The 18,116-nt window shown below is 43.1% G+C and overlaps 1 protein-coding gene across 2 annotated transcripts in view; it reads left to right on the top strand.

Moving 5' to 3' along the window:
* Positions 1-5,180: 5,180 nt before the first annotated feature.
* The window catches only part of atxn7 (ataxin 7), a 17,121-nt gene continuing 4,185 nt past the window's right edge, over positions 5,181-18,116 (top strand). The window contains exons 1-8 of one of the 2 annotated variants that reach the window (XM_008291435.1): positions 5,181-6,041; positions 9,854-10,148; positions 11,037-11,368; positions 13,215-13,297; positions 13,881-14,155; positions 14,310-14,499; positions 14,601-14,722; positions 15,307-16,480. In XM_008291435.1, the coding sequence (XP_008289657.1) occupies positions 5,939-6,041; positions 9,854-10,148; positions 11,037-11,368; positions 13,215-13,297; positions 13,881-14,155; positions 14,310-14,499; positions 14,601-14,722; positions 15,307-16,480 (2,574 nt within the window). In that variant the 5' untranslated portion in view covers positions 5,181-5,938. Of the gene's footprint in view, positions 6,042-9,853; positions 10,149-11,036; positions 11,369-13,214; positions 13,298-13,880; positions 14,156-14,309; positions 14,500-14,600; positions 14,723-15,306; positions 17,349-18,116 lie in introns of those variants that run through there. The other variant, XM_008291434.1, reaches the window with a different exon arrangement.

Below are 18,116 nucleotides of genomic sequence, written 5' to 3'. Positions count from 1 at the left end.
CCCCCCCTCTAGGGCCAAAGGTGTATTTTGGTTCTGGGGGTTTGCACACATACACACACACGGATTCAAACACTTTACACGCGTCGTTCGGCCAAAATGTGCTGTAAATCCTGCGCACCAACACTGTGCTGGATAGGCGGATATTATCAGTGAAACGTGTTGGTAATTCGTTTGGTGGTTGACATTTACATCTGTACCTAAAATAACTTAACCGTTCACAAGTTAGACTCGCTGTAGTTTGGTATAGGCCAGAACATAGTCGTAACAATATCATTTGCTATTGGGAGGGTGTATTAAATGAACTTTGTTGTTTAAGATCCACATTACTGCCATTTTACAAATGAAAACTTCCTCCATGTGTCTCTCATTTACCTTAAGGTAACACCAAGGTTTGTTGCTTTAAGAATCGAGAAGTAGCAAATAAAATAAAATACAATGTGGAAACATGTATTATCTCTCAAAATGAAAACCCTAAATGAAATGTTACTGTAATAGCAGCGACTGGGGCTTTTCGTAGAAGCCCTTTCTTAGTCACATTTCTGGTAAAGTCATATGAAGCGAGGATATGGAACGCTCCTTTTACACATACAGCATCAACACAAAATATTAGCAACAGTAATTGTTTTGTAAATGCATATTTAGATAAATACTCTAAGCAAATTTATCAACATGCTCAATTTAGTGGAAGTTATTAATGTCTTTTAAGTACTCACCCACCAACCAGCATGTCTGATCTATCCAGGCCTGATAAATGTAAACACCGCATTAATCTACACTCACCAGATTGTTCCAATAGCAGAATTTTACTATCATTATGTTCCTTTTAGTACCACGTGATTTCAGGTTATTTCAGTTTTCTCTTTAAAGCTAAACACAGCAAGGTTTGGCTAATAGCGCTTTTGACACAATAAAGAGCGCTCACGTCATCTAACACAGCTGCTAACACGCACACACAAATTGCCACACATCACCTGGCTTCTGAGCTACAGAGTGATGCTTCAGAGCAGTTTATCCTGCAATTTTATTTTTGGAAACACCTCGATTAGCTTTAGCTGATTTGTCCTGCTGGCAGGCCTGGATTTAAAACGAGCTTCATCACAAAAGGTAAATTGTTACAACAATAAAATGGCATCTTGTTTACTCAAGAGTCTACAATCACGCTCCCATTTTCCCGGCTCGCAGAACACACGTGGATCCATGATTGACATCAGAACGAAATGGTTGACAGGAACAGTCGAGGACTAAGTTGTTCAGCTGACTCAGAATTAAGTGAATGAGCGGTGAATCAACTTTGTTAGTATGATGGGACAGTGATTGTAGGTTGACGCTTGGCTCATTAAATGAAAGACTTTTGCGCTTGGCTCATGTTCTGAACTGTGTTAAGTAGTTCATTTGAACAACCTGCTTAAAACTGTACACCTGCATACGAACGTCTACATTTTATACATTTCAGCAACACATCCACAGCTACTTCTAATCACTTCGCAGGAAAGAGTTTTATCTCCTGCTCAAGGACACGCGAGCCAGGCATGTCACATGTGACCTTGTTGTTATAGGACAGTCATTGCAGTGACTAGGACACCAAGATTAAGACACATCCGTTCCTTTGAACTCTTCTTCAGAACAAAGCATAGAGGGGAAAATATTGCGCTCCTCTCTTCTGAATTTTTTGTGCGTATAATTTAGTGGAGAAAGATGGCGGTGTTAATTTAGCAAAACCTATGAGAGACTTCTTCAGATACTCCACACCATCATTCTGCCATCAAAGTGATCATTGTGGTGTGCATAGCTGTGAATTTGACAGGTTTCTGACAAGACATTTTGTATGCAGACGTGTGTCGCAATGGTTCTGTTTCTCATCTCTCCTGCCAAAATATGCATCTTCACGTTGTATGAACAGTTCGTGTCTGTAAGTCATATCACATGGAAGAAAACTATAAGAAAAAATGACATACTTCTGTGAGGCCACATGATTTGTCTCACACTTATGATGTCATCATTGTGTGTCCAGCTTCAGTGTTTTTTTTTTCTTGTCATGTGTTGCTGTAAAGGAAAGGGTTAATTACAGGCCACTTGTCAGGGCACTTATCTAATGTTGCATTTGCACTGGTCAACAATGCGGCCTGTGTGCATACCCTACGACTATTGCACTATTCTAGTTGCAAATGTCCTAGCGGCTCCCAGTGACAAGAAAGCTTTAATATTTCATATCATATTTTTGGCTCTGATACGGTGGCACAGAATGCAGTATTCAATATAGTGTAGGATACATAAGATTGCATGTGTTTTAGGTGATGACTGGCCTGAAGAGATGCTTTCTGCTTTGCATTGAAGGACTGCTGGTTGAATTAAACTTAACGTGGCTTCAGGTCAAAAGAATATTTTTTAAAGGAAGGCAGGAAGACAGAATGGTCATTTAATATTCGAGGCTGCTTAGGTCATTCGGCATGCAGCGAGCTTGAAACATGTCTGTCATTTAGCAGCGTCTGTCGGTGACGATTGTTTGTGTCATGGGGCTGATCAACACATGCTGCTTGTGGCAAAAGTTCGTGTTCATAGAAACTCTGTGTGTGCGCGTCTAGTAGGGGTATTACAAGTGGATGACTACACCTCTCCGCCATGACTCACCACCAGATTCCTCCTGTGGCGTAACTGCCATTCTACCACACACAGATGATTAACACACACACGTTGTAAAAATATATGGCAAATAATGACCGATGAATTCGTCAACCTGTCACGGATTTTTATAAATTTTACAGCAGCACTGTCACAGTCAGGGAAGCTGGGAAATGTAGTGCCACTGTCAGCCACAGGTCAGATTCAGCCAGCATGTGTGCTGCTCAGAGGCAGCCAGAGCTGCTATGATTCCACCTAGATCATTCATCACTGCCACGGATGAGGATGCTGAAATTAACTGGACTCTCATTCTCGTCCTCTGTCTCATGCTCACAGCCTCTCCTCCTCCTCCTCCTCCTCCTCCTCCTCCTCGAGCGCAGGTCCTCCGCTCACTCTCTCTTTGTCTCGCTGAGGCATTGGCCTGCTTCTAGTCTCTGTTTCTCTGTGTTTTTTTCCCTGTTGCGCTTGTTTCTAGGCTTTGCTCTGTTGTTCTGCCTATTCTTTCTTCTCCACTGCGACTTCCTTTCCCCCTATCCCTTTCACCTCCTTGCAAAGGAAGAAAATGGAGATTGAGAACGGGGCAGACACAGTGGCGTTAGACCACTTTTGAAGTCAGGCCATTTTAGTGGTACAGTCCAGTTAGTGCCAGTGTACTGAATGTAGAGTAGCAAGGTTATATAGCAGGACTGCTTTCATAGTTGAGCAACCAGTTTGGAGAACACGCCAAGTGAACAGCAGCAGCAGTTTGGTCTTAGTCTTGTTTGACCTTGCTATTGATCCAGCAAAGAAATGTGGTTGGCCTGCTGGATGCTGCAGTTCTTGGGCTGTTTCAATAAAAGATCTGAAAGAAAGCAGAGTTTTAACGAAGAATACATGGAAACTTATTGATTTAGCAAATATGTTTGCTCCCTCATTATAATTTCAATTTGCTACTGGTTCAGGATAATGGCTCGTTGACAGAGTGAAATGAAAACGGACATGTAGAGGAGAAAGTTTCCCAGAACGTTTAGGTCAACATTTAGCCGTTGCTTTAAGGGCTTGCACTTTTGCAATTGGTGACCAGTGAATATTACCCTCCACATCACATTTCTACACTTGTTCTGTCTGCACAGTATTCAGACCCTTTCTTGTGCATGTCAGCAGTGTGCTTTCCTACCCAAGTTCTGTATAATTTACAAGCCTTTGTCCATTAAGAAAAGACATTTGTCTTTTCTCTGTGGCAGACACCAGGCGCTGTGAAAATAAGTCTTTTTGCTCCACTGCTGTTGAAGGAGACACTTAGTAAAGTGGCTTCAGACAATTGACACATGTTAAGTAGCATCAGGCTTGTCAATTCATCCACACAAGACTGCCACTGACCTCTATGAGAGGGAACCCATCAGGTAGATCCTTTTATGTGGTCTTTGCTTAATGGCCCTCATCCCGTCCAGACTCGACCAGTGATGTTTGGAGAACCCTTGACGGCCCTGGCGGAGTACGCATTGGAGAGGGACTCCACTCCTCTCCACTTGTATCCTCTCCTCTGCTCATCTCATCATAACGCCCCAGGCAATCTCTTAATTAGCCTCCTTAATTAGGTGGTTTCTGGTTCTCTGCGCCAGGGTAAATTTTGATCACATTCTGGTGAGGAGCAACACTTCCCTCTGATTTGCTTTCGAATGGCTTCTAAAGCGTGAGGTTTGGTTATTGGGTGGATCGAGATGCTTGAGCTGAAGACATGCCGTTCGTGTACCTTTGCATTCATTCTGCTTGTGCTTTTTTTTTTTTTATTGTTACGTGCCTGAAAGTTGCACTGCTTATGTGGCACTATAGGAGAAGGGCCTTATTTATGTTTTCACTTAGAATGAAAAAACAACCACAGGAATCAACCATTCCTTCCATTCAAGTCAATCTTAGACAGAGGTGCTGTGCTGTTGTTTTGGAGCAGTCTAGGATCTTGTGTGCAGCCACATTTTCCTTGTAATCCTATAATATCTTTTTGTGTTAAGCGAGCTTTAGTGGAGGAATTTAGACGAGTCTTGTGTCCTGCATTACTGGTCTGTGACATCCAGCTATCATAACCTAAAATAAACACATCTGTTTCGATTTCAGAGCTGCAACAAGTACTGCTTATTTTCTTTAGAAGTTAATCTTTGGATTTGTAGGTCAGGTAATCAGTGAATTGTGGATTGGTAAAACGTCTGAAAAAAAATCACCTGTATGTTAAAAATACCATGTTTTTTGTATTAACTGGTCATAATATGTGATCTGATCTTAATCTTGGTCACGAGTGTAGACAAAAACAATGTGCTTAAGCTAATAATGCACCAACAATTCCACCATTTGGTTCCTTTTTTGAACATGCCTACTAAACTAGTGCTGTTAGAAAAAGTAAATGAACCCTCGGATTGAATAACTGATCGAACCTCCTTTGGTGGCAATAAACAAGCAATAAACTCAAACAAATGCTGCCAGTAGGTGTGGATCAGACCTGTACAAGGTTTGGGACAAATTTTGAACCACTCTTTCCTGCAGAACTGCTTTAGCTCAGCCATATTCAGTGAATGTCTGCTGTGAACAGCTCTTTTGACGCTCTCTCAGACAGTGCCACTCCTGAAGGCAGATTTTTGCTGTTCTCTAGAAAATATGATACACATAGCACCAAAGAACAAACATCTTCCATTATTAAACTTTGCTCCTCAGTGATAGCTCTTAATTTATTTGATGTCACAAATCTTCCACACCATGTAAGTCCTGCATTTGTTTGTGTCTGGAAGAGACATGAATTCTTTGACAGCAGGTAACCTTTGGATTGCTGGCTCTGCCCTTTTTGTGGTTCTTATCACTTGGACATGTTCTCCATTATGAATTTAGGTATGTAAGTGCAAATCATTTCAGAGTATGCCTTTCCAGAGTACGAGCAAAGTTGCATGTACAGACTTTGCATGTCACGATTCCTTTAGTGAGCTCTTCAGTTTTTTTATATACCTAATGTGGATTATGTTAAATATGGATTATGTGTTCCATGTATGTTGTGCAACAATTCAAAATTTCTTATAAGACACGACCAAGAACTGTTCTCCTTTTTGTGGTTTGCAATATTTTTGTATTTATGCACAAAAAAAAACAACAAAGCCATCAAACTGGAATTTTCCTATCTTGAGCTATCACAGTGTTATGACAACAAATGATAAAGGTTTCAATGTAGATTGAAAGTGATGGATGATCTGCACTTGGCAGAGTCTGCTGCCACCTGGGGCACCAGGTGAATGCACGTCTATTTTATTTGCCTCTCCCTGAGTTTTCCCCTGTCTGGTTGATTCTCCCCCTGTGTACAGACATGTCCATATTTGGCCAGTGTCCCGCACAAGACGACTTCTACCTGGTGATGTGCAGCCACTGTGGTCAGGTTGTCAAACCACAAGCCTTCCAAGCACACTACGGTAAGTGTCACGCGCACACACACACATGCAAAACATGCACGATTATGTATGCCTTGTTGTATGCATATATTCAGAGTCATCTTTCATGCAAATACCATGCAGAGCTAGGTTTAGCATTTTCAAATTGCATCCATAACCCAGCACGACAAGGAGGTGCATGTGGACGGCGACGCAGTGCTCATAAGATCGGCGACGAAGGAACTAACAAAGTAGCTGATAGGGATATTTCACGCATTAACACACTGTGATATTACTTCTCCTACTGCCTTTGTATTCCCCATCGCTGTTTCTTCTCCGTGCAGTAACCTGTTTATTTATTTATTAAACTCACCACCTCACTTGTGTGTGTGTTTACATTTCCCCTGTTAATATTTGACTTGTCGCCCTCAAGTCTACCCAGTAATGTTGATTAGATTTCTGGTTCTGTTCATAGGGATGAGTGCATGCTTGTTTCAGTACACAGATTTTTACCCTTCAATAGTTAAACTGGATTTTTGACTAGTTTGCCAATGAAAATCAAGGCTCCTTGAATTAGTGATTGCATCGTTGTGGATATAGTGATATATAAATTTGACAGTACTGACAATGACAAGTTCAGTGACTGTCATGGCTGCTGAAAGAAATAAATTTCTGTTCACTCCCACACTCGTTCAAGTAAAAAGAGTTAACGTGACACCTGCCAGGCCTTGTTATATAGGGCAACTGAGTTGATGTGGGATTTTTGTCAGCTTCACTATACACTTTTTCAGAGCTGTGCATTCACTGTGAAGTGTGACAGCAGTTGCCAAGGTCAGCCACAAGAGGGAGCAATAACAGCACATGGCTTATAAAGGAACTGTCCTTGCAATTGTGTCAACAACGCTCAAAGAATGGACTCCTCCCACATGGTTAAACAATATAGACTGACACAAGCCTATCTGGACCTGATTGCTACATATGGTGTGCACCATCTAGATTAGTTTTCCAACCTGCCAGGGGAGTTTAAATGAGAAGTGGACAAATGCTGGAGGGCAATACCGTGCCTGTAAAGTAAAACAGTACTGACAGCGTCACAGCAGGTGACTGAGGTGCATCTTGAACAGGGTGGTATTGCTTCTGCTGACTGATCTGTGGAGTGCAAACACCCAAAATGATCAGTAGTTTTACATTGATTTAAAGGGGTTTATTATCATTTGTGGCCAACTCCAAACTATACATAGATATGTCTTTATGTGAGCACATTGTCTGTAATGTGTTATTAATTAAGAACAGAAAGGGCTTCCAAAAGAAAAATCCCTGGAGAGATGCATCTCTATTTAACTCAAGGTTTGTCCAAATATCAAATATTAGGCCCAAATTCCAGCAGTTGAAAACCTGAAGATTTTCCCTTTGTGCAGAGAAAAGCACTAATTCCACAAATATAAACTGTTGTAATCCAACAATTTTTGAAATTGCTTTTTTTTTTTTCTTCCTGATTTAAACTGTTAATCGGTAATCAAAATAGTTTCAGATGAATCTTTTGTTGTTTGATTATTGTTTCATCTCCACGGTGGAACAGTTTTGTTTAAGCAAACGTTCTGTGGTCATGCAACCATATGTGGCCATACAGACGGAGAGTGCTCTTGCTGTTTTTTACCCCATGTCTTCCTCTCGCTCATGTCATTATGGGAAGACCCCATGTGGTGCTACCACAGGGTAAAGGCACTGATCTCAGCACCGTTGAGATGGTCTCAATATGATTTTAGTGTGCTTCTTTGAGCCCATCTGTCTCCTGTTAGGTGTTTGTTCTTCTCTGCTGAGGCAGATCCCAGCAGGGGTGACACTCACCACTGAACAGGAAGCTGAAAGCTCGTCTGCCGTGTTATACATTCATTTATGAACTTGTCGAACAAAGACTTGTCTCATCAAAGATCTGGTGATACCTAAGCAGACGTACACAAACATGTTTCCTAATTATGCATCTTGAGCTCAGATAGCAAGAAAACTATCTCATTAACAACAAGGTTATTGTTGTTGTTTTGCAAATGTTTTTTAGTAGCTAGGCCATGCTAGGGCGTGAACATGGTGCCTGTGGAGATGGTAGTATGGGCATCACTTTTTTTGCTTTTATGTTTTTTTCTCACTCCAACAGCCAGGGATTCCCCTATACCACTGAGCCAACAGTTTCTCAGTGTGAAAAAGGATATGAAGGCTCCTCCTATTTCTTGTGTCTGTTGTTTGTATTTCCCCCCCACACACATCATTCCTGACTCCTGTTCTATTCTTCTACTACTGCCACTGGTCTTGGCTTTCTTTCCTCAGTGTTGGTGCTTTGTGGACAGAGCACTGAGTGTCATGCTGGGGTTTCCTGGTGTGAGTTTGTGTGCAGGGTGTGCTGTTGACTGTGACTGGGACAGGACAAGACAGCAGGGAAGGACGGAGGGAGGATGGCAGGGAAAGAACGGCCTTTGGATTGTTCAGTCACTAAGTAGTGGGAGAGAAAAAATCTGGAGTGTGTGGTGAATGGGTGTGTAAAGGGAGGCCCTTAGATAAGAAAAGGGCACTCTTAAAAGCTTTTTTTTCCCCCTCCCTGAAAAAAGAAACTGGAAGAAGGCTAAACATTTAGGTGTGTGTTTGTCTGGAACAGAGCTGAGGGAGATCAGGGGAGGCATCTTTTAGCTTTCATGTGTGTTAGTCCACTGTTTCTGCAGCAACAAGCCATTTTTCAGGTCACCTGCTGAGACTGAGTTTTGGCTCACGGCCCACTTCTCCGCTATACTATGGAGTTAGCTAAGCAGGCCCACACCTCTATATAGCTGAAGACAGAGACACATGCAAAACCTGTTTGCACTCCTAACGGTGTGTCCTCTTACCTTCACTTGATGTTACTGTTGTTTGTCATCAACTTATTTCTTGATGTTTTGCTCATACAGTGTTGACAACACGAGGGTAAAGTCAGCATTCAGCTTCGTTCTCTTGAACTCATCAGTACACAACTACCTCTCTGTGTGTCTGTCTCTCCACATATTATCAGAGCAGCAGGAGTGTGTGTCTGTCTGTGTGAACCCAGGGGCCCACTATGTCGGTTAGGGAGATGCTGCTGGGCCGGGATTCAAAACTCTGCTACAAGTTGCTTCAGAATTAATAAATGCTTTCATGATGTTGCTGTCCAGCTTTTTTCTTCCATTGTTACTGCTGTGGCAGCTAATGGACTCCAGACTGAAATGTGTGTGTGTGTCGTGGTGAAATTATTCTACGTTGTGGGATAGTAGCTTTTGTTGTATGCTGTTGCTAAAAATAGCATGATGAGAATGTTCTTTGAAAACCCAAAGCTTCTGTGATTGTCTTCTGTAATTCTGTAATTGCTATGATTGTGTGCACACAGGTGCCTGTGTTTGTTTATTGAGAATACTGTGGTGTACTTAAATATATTTGGTTTTGGATGCAAGCACTTAGTGATGAGATTTTTTATTCTTTCTTCTATTTTTGTCTCTCCATCCACAACTAAGCATCATCCTAACCTTTTCTGCTGTCGTACTTCCTTTTATCAGTTTGCACAGCAGCTGTTATAAGAAGCTCAGGCAGGAAATAAAGCTCTTGACCTGTTGGCTGGTTCTATTTCAGGCTGCGTTGGCATGAATCACAAATGCTGCTTATTTGTTGTTGAGGTAACCTGCTCACGACTGTCAGAGGGAGATTTGTATGTTCCCATGTGTCTTGTCTTTTCTCTTGACTCATGGCCACATTCACCCATATAGACCAGGCTGGTCAAGTGTGTGATTCTGATATCTCTAAAATGTAATTGAGGTAAGTATTGTGTTTTAATGCCAGCTTGATTTATGTTGTTGCTTCAGAGAGGAGACACAGTTCGGCCAGCAAGCCAGCCTCCACCTCGCCCTTCCCCGTGTCAGGCAGGAACCGGAGCAGTGGCAGCGGGCTTGGGCTTGGGCCTGGGCTGGGCTCGGGGTCTGTAGCTGCAGTGACAAGTGGAGGCATCCTTGGCCGACCTTCCGCTGCTAGCTCCAGTTTATCCTCCTCTACATCATCCTCCTCCAATCCCAAACTCCTCAAACCAGCCAAAGAAAAGCTGCCAGGCGTTCAGCAAAGATCCTCCTATGCCCCCTTCAGGTCGCTCCAGCCTGATAAGATGTAAGTTTTACTTTGCAACATGTGCCGCATTGTTAGATACTAGGGCTTAACAATTTACTGTTAAACTGAATGATCTGATATTTAAAGATAACTTGGATAAATAAGTGTGGAGTAAGTGTGGATTGGCTACAGCTGAGCTGCTTTTATGACCACAGTTTCCAGCAGACTTACCCATCTGTGATTATTGTTTAATTTCGCCTGTGTGGCTCAGCTGAGTAGAAATGACAGTTATTAAATACAGTTGTTACAATGATTGGGAATCAATCATCATGAGGTGGAGACCTCCTGTTATCGTAATTAAATATAACCCAAATAATAGAAATGAATTTACTTGTAGCAGTCATTTTAGTATCACTGAGCGTTTTAGGTCATTGTGGGAAATGTTGCAAATCAATGAGCAGGACTCCTCAGTGACTTTTCAATTAATGTGATGAAGTATTGTGATTTATTTTTAATAGATTCACTGCATTGGCTTAAAACTAGCATTCTCATCTAGGCATTTTATCTTTATTAAAAGCTTCTCAGTTGCATTTTTTTGATATCTTCAGGTACAAGTATCGTTAGAACACATATTGAAATACATTACCATTTTATATTCTGAACTCCAGCAACCCTTAAAGCTTTTCTAGTTTGTTAAAATGTATTGTCAATTATTATTAAGAGGTCTCCAATGTTGAATTATGTGTAGCTGACAAGTATTATATCTTGTGTCTTGTTTGTTTAAAGTCTTTGATAAATGATGGAACATATTAGATTTATGTTTTGTCCTCCCAGCCCCATCCATGCGTCCACATCTATCTCTTACCATGCGCTTCTCTCTGGCTCAGTGTTTCTAACTCTCAGCTTCCTCCTTGCTGCCCTCTTCATCTCTGTAACCTTCTCTTCCAGCCTCACCCCGGCTGTCAAGGTGGAGAAGATGCATCTGAAGGTGGACTCGTCAGCTAAGCTGGTGCAGGCTTCATCTGCCCCCGCCACCACCTCATCCTCCTCTACATCCTCCTCTAGCACCACTGTGAGCTCCAACACTACCGCCATCACGACCTCCTCCTCCTCATCAGCCCTTAAAGCAGGCCTTAACTGTCCCTCCATACCAAAGCCTCCATTACTGGCCCCAGGTCAGATTCTCAACGGCAAGGGCCACCTCTCTGTCCTCTCGGACAAGAAGCAGGACAGCAGCAGCAGTGCCAGTAGCAGACGTCACCTTAACAAGAAAGTCACAGGTCAGCTGGAGAGGGGAATGGTGGCAAATTATGGTTACAGTTTTGTGCTGTCCGCGTTCTGTATCAATAGGTCTAATTAATGAATGTGTTTAGATTGTAGTTTATTGTACCTTTAGAAAGTTTTCAGATCCATTCACTGTTTTCACATTTTAAGTTGCAGCCTTTTGTTAAAATTGTTCTCTTTCATTATTTCACTCATCAGTCAACACTCAGTTCCCCATAATGGCAAAGGGATGACGCACTTTTTAGAAGTAACTGCAGATTTATTGGACAGAAACAACTGAACTATCACACTGAGATTAAGTATTCTTTGTACTCAATACTTACTTGACGCAGAGATTACAACCTTTCGCCTTCTTGGGTATGATGCAGCAAACTTTGCACGGTCAGTTTTGGGAATCTTCGCCCATTCTTTACTCTGCCATCCTCTGAAGCTGTGTCAGGTTGAATGGGGAACATTGGTGGACAGACATTTTAGGTCACTCCACAGATTTTATATTATTTTTTATTTATATATATTGTCATTTCTTTTCATTTAATATGTTTGAAGTAAAGAAAGAATGAATGAAAATGATGTTTGGTTGGTTTCAAGGCTGGTTGCTGGCTGGGATTCTTAAAGGCATTCACAGAGTTGTCCCTAAGCCACTCAAGCATTGTGTTATTGGAAGGTGAGCCTTCAGCCCAGTTTTAGGTCCTGAGCACTGTGGAGCTGTTTTTTTTATTAAGGGTATCTCCGTGGGTTGCTCCCTTCAGCTTTCCCTCAACCTCTACCAATTTTCCTCCCCATGCCGCTTTAAAAGACCATCACACCATGACACTGCCACCACCTTGCTTCACTATTGGGGTGGTGTTAGGCAGGTGATGAGCGGTGCCTTGTTTCATGTAGATGCTTGAAATGAAGAGGAAACAGTTTAGTTTTGCAAACTCCAAGTGTGCTTTCATGTGTCTGTCACTGAGTAGAAGCTTCTGTTTGGCCACTCTGCCATGAAGCTGAGTGCTGAGGTGACGGTTGTCCTTCTGGCAGTTTCACCTCCACACAGAATCACTAGAACTCAGCAAGAGAGACCATTGGTTTCATTATCACCTCCCTTACCGAGGCTCCTCTCTGCCTGTGCTGTGTTTGACCAGGTGGCCCGCTCTGTAAAGAGTAGTTCAATGCAGCAGATTATTTATTTTTTCCTTTCCCAGATCTTTCTGACCACACAGTCTTCACTCTGAGATATGCAGGCAATTTCTTCAACTAAATGGCTTGTTTTTTTTTTTTGCTCTGATATGCTTTGGTAGGTTTGAGACCTTATATAAACGGGTATATGCCTTTCCAAAATCATGTCAGATCAATTGACACTTAAAGCTATACTTCAGTTGTCATAGCAATGGCCCTGACTACTTTTGTCAGTGTGATATTTCAGTTTTTTCCTTTCAATTAATTTGCAAAACTTTCTAAAATAGTTTTTTCACCTTGTCATTATGGGATATTGAGTGTGAACTGAATAGGGAAGTAGTAAAATAAAGTTTTAGAATACTGCAACATGTGGATGAAGTGAGGATGTCTGAATACTTTATGACTAGACTGTGTAGTGCTGTCTCATACAAAATATAGTTTTTGCCTATAAATAAAATTAATCACTTTCATATTAGAATGAAGGGACAAAATGTGGTCAACTGTTGAAAGACGAACCTACAATGTACACCACAGATAATGCCGTTTTCTAGGAAACACAAATCTGTTTTCGCAATGTCCAATTCCTCATCTAAAAGGCTTATCCAAGGATAACGTTACCAAATCTGGTCATTCATCCCAGTGTATGTAAGTAACAAATGTTTGCCTCTCACTTTTCTCCTTCAGAACGTGAATTCAATCCAGATATCCACTGTGGCGTTGTGGATATGACAGCTCGGAAACCCTGCACAAGATCCCTAACATGCAAGGTAACCAGTCTCTCTACTTTGTGCGCTGAAGCTGTAAATTATTTCCAACATTAGGCTGGTTATGTTATAAAGTTTTTGTCAGAAAATCCCATTAAAGGGCAACATCGAAGTTCAGTTGTTCAAAGGAGGATATAAAGGTTTCTTGACATACTTGTGGAGGCAGAGTTGAAGCTTCAGACCTCTTTCCCCATGGTAGCAGCTGACTGACTATTGAGGGCTGGTGTTTCTAGGACACATGTTTGCAGCGTCTGTGCTTTGCTACTAACAAGAGCACAGCAAAGCCCTATGTAGTCTGCAATTATAAACAACGGCATTTGTGTTCAATGACTGAACGCGTCATCCAGTGCAGCGGTGTCATTCATTTGTGCTATGGCACCGAGTAATGCATTATGTTGGCTTTTATAAACAGCATTTAGAATATTACCAGACTTATTGTTAACACTTTTTAAAGAACATTGTAATTATTTGTAGCAAAGTCACACTATCAAAATTTGCTACAGATGCTTCTGTCATGTACATTATTATACTGGCCCCAAAGGAGAGCTTCTTCATAGAATAAAACTTTTTTACCTTCTCCCAACAGACACATTCCTTAAGCCAGCGGAGGGCTGTGCCAGGGCGAAGGAAGCGCTTTGACACATTGCTGGCAGAGCACAAGAACAGAGCAAGGGAGAGGGAGCGAGACCTCCACCAACCCCATTCCCAGCCAAGCCCCCTTCTCAGGGACCCACACCCCTCCTCTCACCTCGCCCCTGGCCATGATGCCCACCAGGTGGCTCATGGCAATGGACCCGCCCCAGATGCCACTAAGCCTTCGCTACTTGGAAAGCCCAAATTTCACAGCCCTGGTCTTCCACGGTAAGTGCTGCATTACATTCATTTTATTGTTTCGCTTTGTCATGCTTTTATTGCATGTAGTGACACCAGGCCGATAGCCTTCCTCACTGAGAAGTGGAACAAACATATTTAGAATTTTGCATTTTACACATTTTGTGTGGTATCTGTCCATCAGACTAAACAGCAGTCACGGAGGGGGTACTTCCGGAGACCCTGCAGTAGTCCACGAGTCACTACACCATCCCCAAGCTACCCCTGATGGTTTTTCCAGACCCTCTAGTGACGAGGGAGAGAACGAGGAGCGAGAGGACAATGCTGACAAACTGGACTGTCACTATTCAGGTTATCACCCACGACCGGCAGCTGTAAGTGTGCTTGATCTCAGATTAGCCCCAGACAACTTTCTTTCTTTACTTAGACTATGATGAGCTGCAGTTCTCATCCAAGCCTCCCCTTTTGTTCCCAGTACTGTACCTTTGGAAGTCGACTGTTTGGGAGAGGCTGCTACTCCTTTGACCGGCGATGGGACAGAGTGCGATGTGCCCTAACCACGATGATGGACAAGCATGTCAACTCTCAGATGTGGAAGTGAGTGTGTCTGATTCCTCACATTGATGCTGTTAAAAAAAGGCTTTCTCAAAACCCCAATTGTTTTAGTCATGTGATGCTTACACATAGAGATTTACACTATACAACAGAAGGGAATATTCCCCTTTAGCATTTGTAGTATAATTTTAGGAAGAGGTAGTACTATGGCTCGGTCTGTATCTCCTGATTACTGCTGCAACCGTGTTTCCACTTATATAGTTAATCACGGATCTTCCTGTGTCCTTTCCCATCTCTTTCACAAACAAAATTTTTAAAACCTCTTGTACGTCTCTTTCTTTTTTTTTTTGTAGAGCTGTGATGCAGATAGACACAGCTCTCCGATCTAAAGCCAGAGTGTTTTTGTGTTGACATTGAGTTTCTACTTTGGGGCCCTCAATGTAGCCTTTAGAAAGGGTTTTTGATTGATCATGTATGGAAATAATCTGCTTGTCAACTTATGTAACTTGTAATGTAATTATAGAGAGATGCTACAGCAAAAATACATGACTGCCTTGTTTATTATAGTGAGAATTTTTGACTTGAGAACAGTCCTAACTAATGCATGCTCTTCTGTCTTGCTGCAGGAAAATCCCCTTGGCCTTGGAGAACTCCTCCTCTGTTGCACCTACCCATAGGACAAGCACAAATTCCCACGGTAGCACTCCCTCTTCAGGCTTCCTGGGCCCCCCTGCCACCTTGCCCCAGGCTCCTTATAGCCAATCCTACGAGGGCAAGTCAGTGCTCTCCTATGGGACCACCTTAAATGCCCGCAGTTCCCCGCAGGGCGGGGCTGAGCACCCGGCCTATGGCACCACGCAGGCCCGACAAGTGTCTTCGTCGCCGCAGATGCCTTCAGCCCACTTGTCCTCATCCTCTTCTTCTTCAGCTCCTTCCCTAGCCTCAGGCCGGGCGTTTAAGTCCCGTTCCTCCAGCAGCAGCACTACCAAGTCATCATCGTCCTTCAGGCCCAAGGAGATCTCATCTGGTTCCTCCACACCCGTCATCCCCAACTCCATTAGTGGAGGAAGCAGCGGAGCTAACAGTAACAGTAGCAACACTAGCTTCAGCTCGGGGAAGAAGAGGAAAAACAGCTCTATCCTCTCTTCATCCCATGGCTCCTCTGACTCCTCCTCTGCTAATTCCAACTTTTCTTCCTCTTCCTCCTCCTCCTCCTCGTCTTTCAAGAAGAACTGTGCAAATGTCGGCAGCTCAGGGAGCACCTACCACCACAGCTCATTAGGTCCGCCAGCCTCATCGTCATTATCCTCCTCCCACAGTGGAGTCCACAGCGTGGGGCTTAACTGTGGCCGTACTGTGCGGACCAATTCACTTAGCCTCAAGGCCGAACCTTCTGGAGGTTCAGCAGGCGGCTCCTCTGGGCCACCTGCACGAGGTCCTCCCTCGGGCAGCCCTGCAGAGTCCATCAAGCGTATGAGTGTGGTGATGAACAGCAGTGACTCAACTCTTTCCCTGGGGCCTTTTGTCCACCACCAGCCCTCATCCTCATCTGACCACCACACCAGCTTTAGCCACCACTCCTCAGACGGACGCCTGGAAGGCAAGAAGCGCAAAAGCTCCTCTGCCTCCAGTGGTATTAATAGTGGAGGTGGTGGAGGGGGGCTTGGAGGAGGAGGAGGGGGACCTGGACCAGGTCGACCCAAAGTGGCCAAGTCGCCTGCTATTAACAACATCCATGGGAAGCATGGGCGGAGCATTCCAGGGACGCCGGGTCTACCGAACAACTCCCATTTACATCAGGTTGGTTTTGTAATACAGAGGGATGCATTTTTATAACAGTGGACAATGTGTGTTTTATGTTCGAGATTAATGTCTGTTTAACTTATACATTTCACATATTCTGTGTATTTAAGCTGCACTCTGAACTTTGAGGGGGAGGGGCGATCTCAAGTTCTTGTATCGCAGACAGAAAATAATCGACTTTTCAGATGAATCGTACAGATCGTTTCATTAAGGGTACTATGTCTGAAAGTTTAGTTGTTGTTAACCAGCTAGCCTCATCCCATCCAGTGTTTCCCAGCTGTGTACTGACCAGATCAATGTTGTTGATCAATGTCGTTTAGCTGCCTGCCAGGTGAGTCTGTCGTTCCATGGACAGACTCAAACTCTACTGTCTTGGACTGTATTTGGTTAGAGTAGTCCTTGTTCTGCTCTCTGGGAGATCCACTGCAAGCTGGAGGGCTACTCTAACCAGAACTTGCAGCAGGCAGAGAAGTGGTTATCGTGTCTCTACGCCCAGCTCACTGAGGCTGCAAAGCAGAACAAGGATGTCATATTAGTCCTTCCATGATAAGACTACCTACGCCAGCTACAGTCCACAATACCTGTGTTGGAAATCTGTCCATGGGAGAAGAGATTAACTGGAGAGTCATCTAAACAACTTCATTCACCACAACAGCAACCTCCTGCAGCAAATGCAGCAGGAGAAGCACAAGTCAGACCTGGGCAGGCTGGTTAGCAGTGGCTGAAAGAAAGTGTGATGCAGTGGAAATACAAACCACCAGTTATGCTCAAGTTAATCATGATGGCATGAGTTCAACTATTGTAATTCAGACCGTAAATCATCAGAAGATCGACATATAATTTTTTGGCCAGATCCTACCACTACCACCCCTCTCCTTAGCTATCTGACAAAATGTAGGTGTGCTTAATAAATAAGACATAACCACACATAGATAAATGTGACATTTACTGAAAGAATAGATATAGCAGGGCTCCAGACTGTGTCGCGTTTGCACCATTTCTTGAGAGTGTGCTAGTTGAAATTTCAAGTGGTTGCATTGGTGCGAGTCCATGATGATCATTAAGCTGTATTAGTTTCACTGTAACCGACACAGGAAGCTGCTGTGTTAACCACAGTGGTGGGAAGTAGAATGTTCATAACGTCGCTGTACTGCGGTATTTACGCTTAAAAATGCGGTCTTCTCATGAAGAACGGAGTGCACCTGCATTTGTGTTTTCCGCTAATGAAAAAGGGCGCAAATCTGATATTAGAACGCTCTAGTTAACTCTTTTTTGGTCTTACACCTGTATCAGCACACCACAGGTGCCAACAGCCTGCAATGTGGTTGTTTAGGGAACATCTGTAAATTGTAGTGTCCATTGATAAGAAAATGTCCAGCAAGTCATATGTTTTGCCTGTGACATGGTGGGGAGGTGCGACCAAATGAGAAAGTTGGTCGCACCAGTGCTACCAGTGGAAAAGTTAGTGTGGAGCCCTGACAACTGATTCAATGTCAGGCATTCCTCAGTTTTAAATGTAGAAATGTTGCTGAGATGGCACAAGCAATTTGAACACGTCCGCTCAGGCTGTTTTTTGTGATGACCATTTTTCAGCTTCTTGACATTTCAACAAATAGAGATGAATCAAAAAATA

This window comes from Stegastes partitus, unplaced genomic scaffold (assembly GCF_000690725.1).
Source record: "Stegastes partitus isolate 25-593 unplaced genomic scaffold, Stegastes_partitus-1.0.2 Scaffold743, whole genome shotgun sequence".
Classification (NCBI taxonomy): Eukaryota; Metazoa; Chordata; class Actinopteri; family Pomacentridae; genus Stegastes; species Stegastes partitus.
This window is presented reverse-complemented; position numbering and strand designations above follow the sequence as displayed.